At 34.6% G+C, this 13,083-nt stretch overlaps 2 protein-coding genes across 4 annotated transcripts; one reads left to right on the forward strand and one right to left on the reverse strand.

Moving 5' to 3' along the window:
• Window positions 1–989: 989 nt before the first annotated feature.
• On the forward strand, window positions 990–7,500 carry LOC108863228 (uncharacterized). 2 transcript variants are annotated; one of them, XM_018637582.2, is made up of 20 exons: window positions 990–1,132; window positions 1,250–1,338; window positions 1,554–1,657; window positions 1,994–2,080; window positions 2,162–2,237; window positions 2,334–2,408; window positions 2,509–2,562; window positions 2,837–2,896; window positions 3,262–3,378; window positions 3,515–3,609; window positions 3,705–3,904; window positions 4,165–4,262; window positions 4,375–4,478; window positions 4,555–4,723; window positions 4,797–4,925; window positions 5,250–5,332; window positions 5,608–5,749; window positions 6,246–6,275; window positions 6,517–6,587; window positions 6,696–7,500. In XM_018637582.2, the coding sequence occupies exons 2-20, from the start codon at window positions 1,300–1,302 to the stop codon at window positions 7,324–7,326; spliced, it is 2,364 nt and encodes a 787-aa protein (XP_018493084.1). In that variant the 5' UTR covers window positions 990–1,132; window positions 1,250–1,299; the 3' UTR covers window positions 7,327–7,500. The 2 variants fall into 2 exon arrangements, with proteins under 2 accessions (XP_018493084.1, XP_018493085.1); XM_018637583.2 differs by having other exon boundaries at window positions 1,047–1,338; window positions 4,803–4,925.
• Window positions 7,501–8,209: 709 nt separating this feature from the next.
• LOC108859242 (protein YELLOW LEAF 1, choloroplastic) lies at window positions 8,210–9,777 on the reverse strand. 2 transcript variants are annotated; one of them, XM_018633128.2, is made up of 5 exons: window positions 9,636–9,777; window positions 9,324–9,401; window positions 8,970–9,142; window positions 8,771–8,846; window positions 8,210–8,584 (listed from the first exon to the last, which is right to left on the reverse strand). In XM_018633128.2, exons 2-5 carry the CDS (start codon window positions 9,397–9,399, stop codon window positions 8,403–8,405), a joined length of 507 nt encoding a protein of 168 aa, XP_018488630.1. In that variant the 5' UTR covers window positions 9,400–9,401; window positions 9,636–9,777; the 3' UTR covers window positions 8,210–8,402. The 2 variants fall into 2 exon arrangements, with proteins under 2 accessions (XP_018488630.1, XP_018488629.1); XM_018633127.2 differs by having other exon boundaries at window positions 9,609–9,754.
• Between the last annotated feature and the right edge of the window lie 3,306 nt (window positions 9,778–13,083).

Genomic DNA, 13,083 nt, shown 5'->3' on the forward strand with positions numbered 1-13,083 from the left:
ATAGAAGCATTGATTATAGTATATGACGCAGATTGAATCTGATCTTTTGACTGATTGTACAATACAAATTTACAAATTCTATTTAATCCTTTAACTTAAGCACCAAGACTCTAAAAGAAGGAATCATCACGTATTTACTTTCAATCTAATCATTGTTTTCTATATTTTCTATATGCTGATTTCTTAATTATATTACTTTTCATAACTTTAAAATTAGCAGCTAAAAAATTAGAGATTAGTATGATTTGATTTTGGCGAGGGAATATTTGTTTGTCTTTAATCTTTCACATGCAAAACCTAACTATGAATATTATATATCTACGGACTGAAATTCATCCACATCACAACCTGCTAGTTTGTTAACTAGCAAAAAAAGGAATGACATAAATTTCATCTTTGACTTGAAGTCAATAGTTGTGTTTAGTTTGGTTAGCTGATATCTTTTGTCATTACTCTTTTCAGGACTGCAAACTAGAAGTTTTGAAGACATTTTTCACAATAATTGTGGTTTTATCAGTTGTTTGTATTTTTTTATTTATAATTTATTTCTTTGGTATTTTACTATTCTATTGATTATGTTTTATTTTATATTATATTCACAATTTATATTATGAAAGCAATAATTGTATTGCTTATGTTTTGTTTTATCTTAGATTCATAATTAATTTTATATAAGTTTTTGTTTTCTTGTAGATTTAGTTTCATAAAATATATTTCAATTACACAAGTTTTTAAAAAAATGAATCCTACATTATATAAGCATGCACAATTTCATTTGGTATTTCATTATATAACATGTAATATTTGTGACTAAAACTTTTAACTTTATAATATATATATAGATTAAAAGTTATAATCTCTTTTAGTTAACTCACTCGTGCGATTAACACCTAGTTTAGTTATAGTTGTAAAAGAAGTATGGTCCATTTTGTGAACATCAATATGGACTGTTAATAAGAAAAACTTAAATATCTCATAAAACTAACTAACTAACGAACGCGGAATGTTGAATATGAACCACTACTTGGGACGGAAATAGCAAAAAAAAAAACAAATAGTACTAATTAACTTCGTCTCTTTTGTTTTGTGTGTCGTCGTCGTCGTCGTCGTCACTACCCTCCCGCAATCGAAGGTGTCTCTTCGTCCTTCACATCTCAGATCGATTTCTTATTTTCTTCTTGGTGTTCGACAAATCCTAGGGTTCGAATTACTTGTATCTAGTGTTTTCTTCTTCTTTCAATTCGTTTAGGGATTCGAAGAAGATCCGAATCGCAGGAGAGCAATTCGACGTTTGGAAAGATGTTCTGGCGAATGGCTGGATTGTCTACGGCTTCCGCCGTGAGTTTTCAATCAATATATATCTCTCTCTCTGAAACGAGTTTTTCGCTGTTTGTTTCGCTGTTTCTTGTAATTGATGGATTTAAATAAAGCATAGGGTTTGTAATTGTTGGATTCTGGCGTGTCTAGGTTTCTTGGATTATAAGTAACTAAGTGTCTTCCTATTTCTAATTCGGATTAATAGTCTCTCTCTCTGTGTTCATTCTTATGTGCAGGTTGAGGCTATTTTGGACAAAGATGGTTTCACATTAGAGGATCTTCTTGACGAGGATGAACTCATTCAAGAATGCAAATCCCTCAATGGCCGACTCTTAAATTTGTATACCTCTCTCTCTCACTCTATATAACAAAGCCCTGACTGAGAGGAGGATGTTTCACATTTTGTCTTGCATTTATGCTTCATTATTTTTTCTGGGATAGGAAAATAAAATGCAATCTTTATTCACGAGTCAAGGTTGGACTAGAGGTGACAATGCATTGCTTTAGAGTGTTGAATATATTACCTGAAACATTATCTAACTTCTTACTGTGTCAACCTTGAATGCTTGGCTAAATACACTTTTAGACTTCATCTTCTTGTTTGGATCTTCAAACCTCATGTCTTAAACTATATTCTCTCATATCATTTTTGACTCTTGGTTTCGTTATTTTTCAGCTTGAGAGAAAAAGTCCAAGTTGAACAACTTATTAGGTTCATAATTGAGGAGCCTCCCGAGGATGTGGAAAAGAAGCGAACATTCAAGTAATTCTTTTAACCAAATATTACTGTTTGCTTTTGATTAATAAACAATTTTATATATATTTTTCTATAAATGTGTTCCAGGTTTCCTTTCATTGCCTGTGAAATTTTCACTTGTGAGATTGAAATGATACTGAAAACACTAGTCGAGGATGAAGAGGTAGACATTCACTCTATTACATCCTCCTTTTTTTTTTTACTTTGTAATGGTTAAGGATCTAGGCGTTCTTACCTCTCGTCATGCTTCTTTTTGCAGTTGATGTTATTACTTTTTTCGTTCTTGGAAGCTAAAGAAACCCATAACTCATTGCTTGCCGGGTACTTCAGCAAGGTGTTTAGCATTCGATTTTTTTTTTTAATTATCATCGAACTTATTCCAGGGCTCTTTGTCTATTCTTCTACGTGTTTTCCCTTACATCTTCTATTACTAGGTTGTCATTTGCCTGCTGGTGCGGAAGACCATCCCGTTCATGCAATTCATAAAAGTAAGTTGATTTTGTTTCCCAAACTAGGATATCTGTTTAAGGATGACTTGAACTTAGCTAGCATTAGTTTTTTTTTCATCCTTATCTTTGTAGAGTATTTAATTTATGAAAGAGCTAGCTTTTTCCTAATCAACAATATCCAAGTCCAACCTAACCCTAACGATATAGTTTTGATAACTGGCACACAAGTTAACAATCCATTAAGCAACACTTGACCGTCTGGAGTTCATATATAAATCATTTATGATTAACCTTGACTTTCTCTTGCTACCAGGATCATCAAGAAATACTAAAGCAGCTTGTTGATTTGATTGGTATTACATCTATAATGGAGGTTGGTTTGTACTTTTATTTGTTATTTAGGAACTCGTGATTTTCGGCTTTACGTTTATTGCATATTTACGTGAAAACACACTGAGAAGTTGGAAAAATGTCATGTTTTAATACTTATGATTCTGTCTACACAGAAATAGTAATAGACCCAGTAATGACGATGAGAACAATGGTAAATACTGCTAGTATTTCTCTCATAATTTTCATGGTGATTTGCTGTATGATAATTATTTTTACACCAGTAGAGTTTCAATTACTGTTGTCTGTAAGCAATGATGATTGTAATTCTTTATACCTATAGGTTGTAGTTTATTAAGTTTCTGTAAATACAAGTTTTGTAGACTCTAACTTATTGCTGGTTCTCAGGTTTTAAAACGTCTGGTCGGTACTGATGAACACTTATATTCAAACTACACAAGTGCAATGCAGTGGGTAGAAGATACAGATATCTTAGAGATGATTGTGGACAAGTTTGGCTCATCTGTAAGTTTCATTGAGTAAATGGATTGCTTTTTTCAATATGGCCTAGTCTTATGGTCTTCCTCCTTTATTTAGATTTATTAGATCGTCCCAGGTAATGCTATTTACTGATATCTTGGAGACATATTATATATTGTAGGATTGTCCCGAGGTACATGCCAACGCAGCCGAAATTCTTTGTACTGTAGCAAGATACGCACCCCCTGGTCTTGCAACAAAACTTTCCAGTCCCAGGTAGACTTTCTCATCTGTTTTCATCTAGTCCTTATCGTGTTGATAATTTTTAATTTGTTGTCTTATTTTCATGATCCCTGTACAATTTGGTACAGCTGCACTGGAAGGTTGTTAAAACACACGTTAGAAGATTCACGGCCTAAGTCTGTACTGGTTAATTCATTGTCCGTATGCATATCTCTGCTGGATCCTAAGAGGTTTACATTGGGGACTTATCATATATATGGTCGTCAGCTAACCCATGGAAGCATGGTACCTAATCCCGAGACAGTGGAAGGAATGCTTGGTAGCCTAGGTGGGTAAATTTAATACTAGTTTTTTTTTTAAGTGGGATTCAAATCTGGCCAACAGATTTCTATTCACATTCGTTGCTTGTTTGTATGGAAATTGGTAGACCTGTATTTTTAAATGATGCATCGAGGCGTACTAGACTATCATTTTGGCATTTTGCTTTCACAACTTCTATAGGTCTTTTCTGTTAATTTGTTGTCTGCAATGTTGTTAATTACTCTCTTGGCTGCTATGAACACTAAGTAATATGCTTCTACTGTGCAGGTGATTTACTCGTGCTTTTGAATGTATCATCTGCTGAGGGTATTCTATTAACAACGTATGGCAAGTTGCAACCACCTCTTGGAAAACACAGATTAAAGGTACTTTTGTTGTTCACATTTGTATGTTTTTCCCAAAAATAATAAAAGTTTATTTCACTGTTATTATTATAGTTTCAAACAATGAAAATTTCATTCTGTTTCTTTTTCTTAGGTTGTAGAGTTTATTTCAGTCTTACTCTCAGTCGGTAGTGAAGCAGCAGAGAAGGAAGTTATTCGACTTGGAGCTGTGAAAAGAGTGTTGGACTTGTTCTTCGAGTAAGTGGGAGATTATATTTTCTCCGTTGATGATATACAGCCTGCCATGCTAAATTTCAGTGTAATATTTTCTCAGATATCCCTACAATAACTTCTTGCATCACCATGTGGAGAATGTAATTCTCTCATGTTTGGAGAGCAAAAACTCTCAACTTCTTGACCATATTCTCAGTGAGTGCAATCTTATTGGGAGTATACTAGAGGCGGAAAAAAACTCCATACTAACTGCTGCTGATTCTGATAAGGTGAAGATACTTAATTGCTAATTTCAGGGGTTGGCATTATATAAATTAACTTGGTTTACATGTGATGTCTAAGCTTCAGCCTACAGTCCCTGCGGAGGGTAGAAAGCCACTCAGGACTGGAAACATTGGTCATTTGACTCGTATCTCAAACAAACTTCTTCAACTAGCTAATAGCAACGCGGAAATTCAGTCACATTTGCAGGTATACAATATGAATAGGAAATTGTTTCTTTATTGGTATTTCCTAGTTTTCTGAGTTTTTATGAAAATATGGTACTTAGTTGTTGCTGCCTAATTTTTATAGAAGATCCAATGGTCAAAAACAATTTGCTCTGTCTTTATCCCCTGTTTGATTTCTCTCAGAGCTACTTGATAGCTTGTTTGCATATGAAATGTTCAGAGGGGTACCCTTGTAGGGCGCTGGTCTTTATTATCAATTTCTTCCAAACTCCTTCAATATTTTCTTTTCTTTTTTTGATCAAAACTCCTTCAATTCCTGTTCTTTTTTTTTTTACATTTTTAACAGGAAAATAGCAAATGGGTGGATTGGCACACAGATGTCCTATCAAAGCGTAATACACTGGAAAATGTCTATTCTTGGGCCTGCGGGTATGTATTGTTTCTCTTAGTGAGAGTTTTGCTAGACTGAAAGAAACTTATGAAACATGCTTCTGTTTTCAATTTATGACCAAATGTTATAGATAGTATTTTTCTTATAGGAGTTTAAAACATTTGTGTGAATCTGCTGCTTTTATAGCAGTCAAGATATATGATAAGTTAAATGTGATTGCACACTCCCGGTAGATGCTAATAAGAGCTTTCTTTCGGTGATGGTTGGTGTAGTAAACAGATAATTCCTTTCGCTAATTTCTTCTCCCTAACAGGAGGCCAAGTTCACTCCATGATCGTAATAGAGATAGCGATGATGATGATTACCACGACAGAGACTATGATGTGGCAGCCTTAGCAAACAACTTGAGCCAGGCTTTTAGATATGGCATGTACAACAATGATGACATGGAAGAGGTGATGTTCTCGTGTTTCCTTGTCATAGCAGCTACTTGTTGATCATTTTTTCGTATTTCTTGAAACATTGGTGATGGTTGGTGTAGTAAATAAATACATAGTGAAGTCTGATGCAATAGGAGGAAAATAGATTCAGTAGAAAATTATTTTGTTTTCGGCTGTCTTTAATCCTGCTATAGTTCCTGAAATATGATGATACATAGTGAAATCTGATGCAATACTGTCTAGAGTTCTGATGATGTCTTGAACCGTTATTAAAACTCTATATTTGGTAGATCGTTGAAACCGTCAATTCTGTCGTCCAATCATTCTACTTGGTTGACCTACAGTCTTCTATTTCTTTATCATCTTTTCCTAGCCAGGATGTGACTTGGTTAAGTAATTATGTTCTGTTAGAGCTTTTGATATTCATGGCATTCTTATCCTGAATCTTTAAGAAGACTACGTGTTATGAACATTTGCTCTACCATTTACAAATTTTATTTGTACACTGCAGGCCCAAGGCTCTATGGAACGCGATGATGAGGTATACTATTTGTCTTTACCTTATCATGAAGAACTGAGACTTGACTTTCTAAAATCTTGATTATGTGACGCTAAACAAAGCTTCAGGTCTTTTGTGAGAAGCATATGTGGAACAAGTTTTAATTTCGTACCATATCTCTTTTCTGTGTGTTTTTATTGCTGAGAAGTCGCTCACATTTTTGTGAAAGCTTTAGTGATTAAGGTAAGACATGAAAGCCTCTTATGAAGTCTATGTTGCACAGGATGTCTACTTTGATGACGAATCTGCCGAAGTCGTCATATCTTCTTTGCGCCTTGGAGATGACCAGGAGAGGTAATGGATCTCGACTTTTCTTTTCTGGTAGAATTCAATTCCGTTGACCCTTATCATATGGTTGATGCGGTCCCTTCACTTACGAATTGTAACATGGTGTCTTTGTAGCGGTTCTCTCTTCACAAACTCAGACTGGTTTGCTTTCGATGATGCAAAAGCTGCGGATGAACACTCAGTGACTTCCCCTCCACCCGATGCTGATGCTGATGAAGATGACGATGATGATGATGATGTTGTCATAGGTGAAGCCGATGATGACTTCAAGGACACTGCAGACTCTTCCCCGCCTGTTGATATGGAAACAGAGGATTCTACATCAAAGAATCCGTCTGAAAACCCGAGTGAACAAGAAGAGGAGAAGTCAACAGCTTGGGTCGAGTGGAGAGAGACATCCGAGTCCACTGGGACTTGTTCAAACCCAGATGAAGCCACCACATTGCCCAATGGTGAGGTTCAAATGGAGAAAGAGGATTATACGGATAAAGAAAGTGCAGAGGATTCACCAACAGGTGCATGTGGCGATGAAACTGCAGAGAAGTCACCGGATGCAGCAAGTGGGGATGAAATAGCCGAGAAATTGAAAGATTCTGGTCCTGATTCGTCAGAACTAGCTGCTGAGTCGCATGAGAATGCACAAAGCTCTGAACCTGCAAGTTCGCAGGAGACGGAGAAGAGCCAGGACGCAGATGTTGCTGCAGAAACCGAAGAGGCTGTGAAGGAAGCAGAGAAGGTAGCGTGAGCTTTACTCAAAAAACGGGACTTAAGTAAAACAAAATTCTATAGTTTTGGTTAAAGGGGGGGCATTTATCTGTTACTGGTACGATTTATTATTCTTTGTTTTCTTTCACTTCCAAATCCAGTCCAAATTTATTGTCGACCAAATTTGTTACTAGCTTAATCATTTTTTCCTATATATTTTTTCTATATGTTATAAAGTTGTTGCTTCTGAGCCGCTTTCATGGTAAAACCATCAGATGACAATCTCATGTCTCCTGCTTCTTCTTGTTCATACAAAATATATTTTAGAAGTGCTTGCAGCATTTGCTTGATGCTTTTTTTCTTTGTAACAAGAGAATGTTAGACTTATACATATAAAAAGAGAAGTCGAGGGAAAGCCATAGTGAGCACTCGACAACAACAAAGTTGAATAGCAGAGCATTGCTCGCAAGATAAGTTTTTAGTTGTGAAATGTTGAAACCATAAGACAGTGAAGAAGAATCAAGCCAGCGCTCCAAAGAAAATGTGAAAACTGAAAAGCTTTTTTAAATATCTGTGCTCTTTCCTTTCCCTTTGCCAGATAATACGTAAGGATTCTGCTGGATGTTTTCATAGAAACCTTCCGTATCCACCAGAATCTTGGAATATAACGCAGAAAAAGGGGCTCATGACGACAATTACAGGCGACGTGGGCCCAACGATTCTAGTTCAGATAACTTACAAGATGGGGCCATATAAAAACATAGCTCGTCTCAGTGAGTTTACACGCTTGATGATCTCATCAGTGACGAGGACAACACCATTTCTGATGATTCTAGTTTAAATGATGATCCCTAGACCCATGGAACGTAAACCCCAAGTAAATATGCTGACAGTAAAAACTTTCCCCTAAACCTCGTTCCAAAAATCTTTGAACATTTGTATTATGCCTGAGATAACAAAAATTCTGTCTGATTCATAATCAGAAATCGATGAAACATACAAATGTGTTGCCTAATTGGTAGAGCACTAGTAGATACTTTATTATTATCTGTTTTGAATAATTTGTCTGTTGGTGAGATGATCATGTATCGTTGTTCCCTCCTCCCCTCTCTCTCTCTAGTGGCTGCTTTCATGTTCGCCCTCCAAATCTTTCAAGTAACCCATGAACATAAGAAACCCGAAAAGGAAGAATCCACCAGAGAAGCTCTCTCCACCTCCTCCTCCGCCGCCACCACCACCATCGTCCCGAGGTGGGAACCCGCTTCCACCATCATCAAGCTTTGGGGATTTCTCCTTTCCTGATGTTCAAGCAAAAGGCTTTATTAGAGTCATATAGTTCTCTGGGGGTTACAAACTATTAATAGAAAAAGGCATTAGGAACAGTCAGGATAACTGATTAATTATTAGCATAAGAAAGTCTGCTCAACATGAAGCATCAATATAGTTAAAAAAATAAAAAAGAGAGAGAGATATAAACAATTAACCATGTGTAGGAGCTAGTGTGATGGTTGGTGATTCCCGAGTAACAGTCTGCGTTTGCCCTTGACTGCACTTTGCATTCTGCAGAAACAAAATCAAACTTAGTAAAAAAAACCTAGCTCTTCAGAGACACCCACGAAGAAGAGAATTAAGATGGTGGTTTGATGAGAAGAGTTAAAAAGAAAGAAAACACTTGTAACCTACCAGGGCAGCGTTACATGCAAAGACAGATGTTTTGCTCTTATAGCCGAAACCAAATCCTTTGGTAAAAAAGGCTCCTCCTGTACTTGCAACTGCCTTGAGAGAAGGAAATTTAATCTGGCTATGGGATTGCATAGGAACTCCAGTAGGAGGATAGTAACGCCCATGGAATTTGCCTACCAAGTAGAAGAAGAGCTTTAACACATGAACAAAAAGGCTTTGAGCAAGGAGACAAGTACAACACTAAGGTGATCAAAATAAAACAACTTCAACTAAACTCTCTCTCAGATAAACAAGTTAGGTGCCAAGAATCATATATGAATGATTGATTACAAAATAAAGAAGTAAAAAAGATACCAAAATGAGAAGAGAGAGGAGGGAGGTAGACGAATGGTTGTGTATCGATACACAAGGAGGGATTCATCACCGTCATATCTGCAAACATAAAACAATCAAACCAAAAATATATGAAACCACCCAACAAAACATAAAGAAAGAACTCCCGGATTCGTCAATTCATTTTTTTTTTGTGAAATTCGATTTTTGCATCAAACAAGAATGAATCAGCGAAAAGGAAACTACGGAAAATCTGGGATTTTAGGTCTCTTCTCGATCATATAAGAGACCAAGGAAAGCAAATACCTTTAAGAAGAGAGAGAGAGATCGCACCTGAACGCGAAGAAGAAGCCTTTTCTAGGGTTTATATAAAATTTATCTGATTTAAAAGCTTTACTCTACTGCAAGAGTTATAATTTAGTCAGAGAAAAAAAAACTGAAACCCCCATTTCTCCTTGTAGCCGTAGGTCGGTCTTTTTAACCAAAAAAAACTGATGTTATTTTTTTTGTTGTTATGTATTTGTGTTAAAAAAAAACATAATGTATTTATTTATTTAAAATAAAAAAAATAAAGATCATCAGATGAGGTGAATTACCATATACGAGTTTTTAATTAGGTGAATAACCATATACGAGTTTTTAATTTGGTAAGTGTGCGGTATTTTAAATAATTTGCGAACTGGTAGATTGTAGGAGATTAAAATACGACAATATATGTACTGATTAAAATAGTGGTCAATAATGAAACATAACAAAGAATGAAAGATAGTTTAACAATATATGTTGTCAGAAAAATATATAATAGCATGATTATTGAAGATTTTTAGGATAGGATTCTTACCGCAATATAAAAATCGTCTTTTAACTTTTAATAAAAAAATTAAGAACATGTTCTTAAATAAGAAATCGACTAGCAAAAAAATAATAAAGAAAACAGAGTCTGTTGGATATGTGAAATCACCTTCGCCGTTTAAACCCAAAAAAAAATGTGCAAGGGTAAAGTCCATAGAAAAAAGACTTGTACATATGATATAATTTTTATTTATTTTTTGTCATCTGGTATTTTATTAGAGGTCTAGGTCTAAAATGAACAAAGTCCAACATTAACATCAAACACAAAAGGCCAACCAAAACCCAAAACATAAAATACATTAAACTTAAACAGGCCTTTAAGCCCATACAGGAAACATACATCCACCACATTAAAGCCCATGGCCCATGACGACTGGAAAGCGTGAGCATCCTCCACGGAATCTCCGCCATTAACGAAACCAACCTGCAAGAAGAAAGTTTAAATCCAAAGCTCCGAGACAAAAGCCGGCGAAGATTGTGTTATGTGAACCACCTCTTCCCAGAGACAAAAGCCCCAACCATGGGGAAACATAAGGACCAAAACGCAACCACCAACGACTCAAACAAGAAGATTTGACCAAATATGATGGAAAAATTAACAACCCACATCAGAGACGGCATCAACCAGCAGCGTACACCAGAAAAAATACAGATCTGGTCAAAATCAAACTAGCAAGCCACCGACAGTGACGAAAAGACTAAACCACACCACGTCTTACAGACAGTCTACCACTGAAACAGAGAAGAAATAAAAAACAGATACAAAACGGATGTTAAAAGAACCAGACTAAAAAAAAAATAGACAAAAAAGCACAGCTCTGACGCTATGAAAGCCGCCAGAGCTGCAGATCTGAAAAACTGAAAGTGTTTGGTGATGAGAGAAGATGGAGCGTTTATGAGAGAGAGTACATACATATGATATAATGAATGAAGCTTTTTGAAATTAAGAAAAAAGAAAGATTTCCGCTGCCGCAATCGAATATGGATTTCAAGAGAGAGGGAGATACTCCAAATGGGCTTTTTCAGGGCTAGCTTATTAGTGGTCTCAGAAATACTTTTAACCAAAAAGTGTTAGGCATCTCCAACAATCTTCTTATTCTAAAGTGAAATTAGATACAAATCCGCGCTATGCGCATAAATTTTTTTTTTCTAGTTTTCGTGAATTTTTTTAATCTAAACTATATGATTAACAAATTTATTATATTTTGAAAACATATTTATTTGGATATAATATATTTTCTTTACATGTCTAGTATTGATGTGTGTTTTAATATTGTACTAGATTTTGAAAGCGCGGGTTTATTTTTCCTTTATTTTTTTAAAATTGACAAATATTTAGTAAATGTCATATTTTCATATATTTTTTTTATAAAAGACTTAAGATTTTTTATCTTTCTTTATCGTGATTCATTTTAAATGAGTATATGCCTGAACACAATATCCGGACCCGAAGAACCAACCCGAAACCGACCCAAAAATCAGGGTTCCGAATCCGATCAGACCCGGGGTAAATATCAGAATGAGTTCTGAATTGCTATACCCGAAGAACCGGTCCCGAACCGAGAACCGAATGAGTACCCGAAGATATCCGAAATATGAATATATATCTAAAATATATGTTATAATTATATTTATAATTATTTAATAATTTAAATTAATATTATAAGTTAACTATAGTAGTTATTTTCGGTACTTTTGAATATTTTTGGATAAAATATGATAGTTTGGATAAAAGTTTACCCAAAAAAACTATATAGAATGGATATTTTGGTTACTTTTGGTTACTTTTGAGTAATTTGGATACAAAAATTTCAATCGAATCAGATACTTTGGTTACTTTGAGTACAAATAACCGAACCCGTTTTAGATACTTTGGTTATTTTTCAGGTTCTTATGCATGAGAACCGAACCCACACGGACCCGGAAAGACTCGACTCGAACCCGGCCCGAAATTTTATAATACCCGAATGGGGTTTAATTTCAAAACCCGAAAAATCCGATACCCGAAAGAACCGATCCGTAACCGAATGGGTACCCGAACGTCCAAGTCTAATGAGTATTTATGTTTAGAAAATTAAACTTTATTTTTAATGAATTAAGTTGGTATAACTCTGATAAATTAATTTTATTATGTGGTTAATTTTTAAAATAAAAAATTATATACTTTTAATAAAGATTTATACTTTTCAATGAAAAAAATTCAATTTTTTTATGAATGCTTAAATTATATTTAAAAAAAAACATAATAATTAAGTGATTAATTTTTGTTCACTACACAAAATATTAAGAATGGTTGAATATAAATTATTTGAACTTGGAGAAAAAGAAATAAGAATTGGATCTGATTTCTAAATCGGTCCAAATGGTCCAAGAGAGATCTGATGTGGACAGTAGACTGGATCCAAAAAATAACCCAATATAGATGTGTTATTAATATTAATTGATTGCCTTAATGAAATATGCAATATTAGTAAAGAAAATTGTATTTTTAGTAAAAAAAACCAATAGGATTTTGCTTTAATAGTAGATAAATTCTTGGGTTCACCCAGCCAATAAGATTTCGTTATTTCATATTCAATATCTTTTAAAAAAAAAAAAATATTGTCAAGTTTTATTATGTTTTTAAAATAAAAAATAAAATTAAATAAAAAATAATATTAATTGTAAACAAAAACACGTTTAAAATATATATTTTTAATACCGTCAACCAACACTAAACCCTAAACCCTAAATCCTAAATCTTAAACCCTTGGGTAAACCCTAAACCCTTGGTAAATCCAAAACACTTGGATAAATTCTAAATCCTAGAGTTTAGGATTTATCCAAGGGTTTAAGTTTTAGTATTTAGGGTTTAGGGTTTAGTGTTTTGCTGATTGTGGTAAAAATATATTTTTTAAAAATCAAAAGATTTAGGATTTATCCAAGGGTT

The sequence above is a fragment of the Raphanus sativus genome, chromosome 5 (assembly GCF_000801105.2).
Source record: "Raphanus sativus cultivar WK10039 chromosome 5, ASM80110v3, whole genome shotgun sequence".
NCBI lineage: Eukaryota > Viridiplantae > Streptophyta > Magnoliopsida > Brassicales > Brassicaceae > Raphanus > Raphanus sativus.

Excerpts from the sequence above, each read along its gene's own strand:
- LOC108863228 (XM_018637582.2), top strand. The coding sequence starts at position 1,300 with ATGTTCTGGCGAATGGCTGGATTGTCTACGGCTTCCGCC. Across the intron at positions 2,897-3,261 it reads GTATTACATCTATAATGGAG|GTTTTAAAACGTCTGGTCGG; the intron begins GTTGGTTTGTAC and ends GCTGGTTCTCAG. Across the intron at positions 5,333-5,607 it reads GTCTATTCTTGGGCCTGCGG|GAGGCCAAGTTCACTCCATG; the intron begins GTATGTATTGTT and ends TCTCCCTAACAG.
- LOC108859242 (XM_018633128.2), bottom strand. The coding sequence starts at position 9,399 with ATGACGGTGATGAATCCCTCCTTGTGTATCGATACACAACCATTCGTC. Across the intron at positions 9,143-9,323 it reads TCCTCTCTCTTCTCATTTTG|GCAAATTCCATGGGCGTTAC; the intron begins GTATCTTTTTTA and ends TCTACTTGGTAG. Across the intron at positions 8,585-8,770 it reads CACACTAGCTCCTACACATG|GAAAGGAGAAATCCCCAAAG; the intron begins GTTAATTGTTTA and ends CTTGAACATCAG.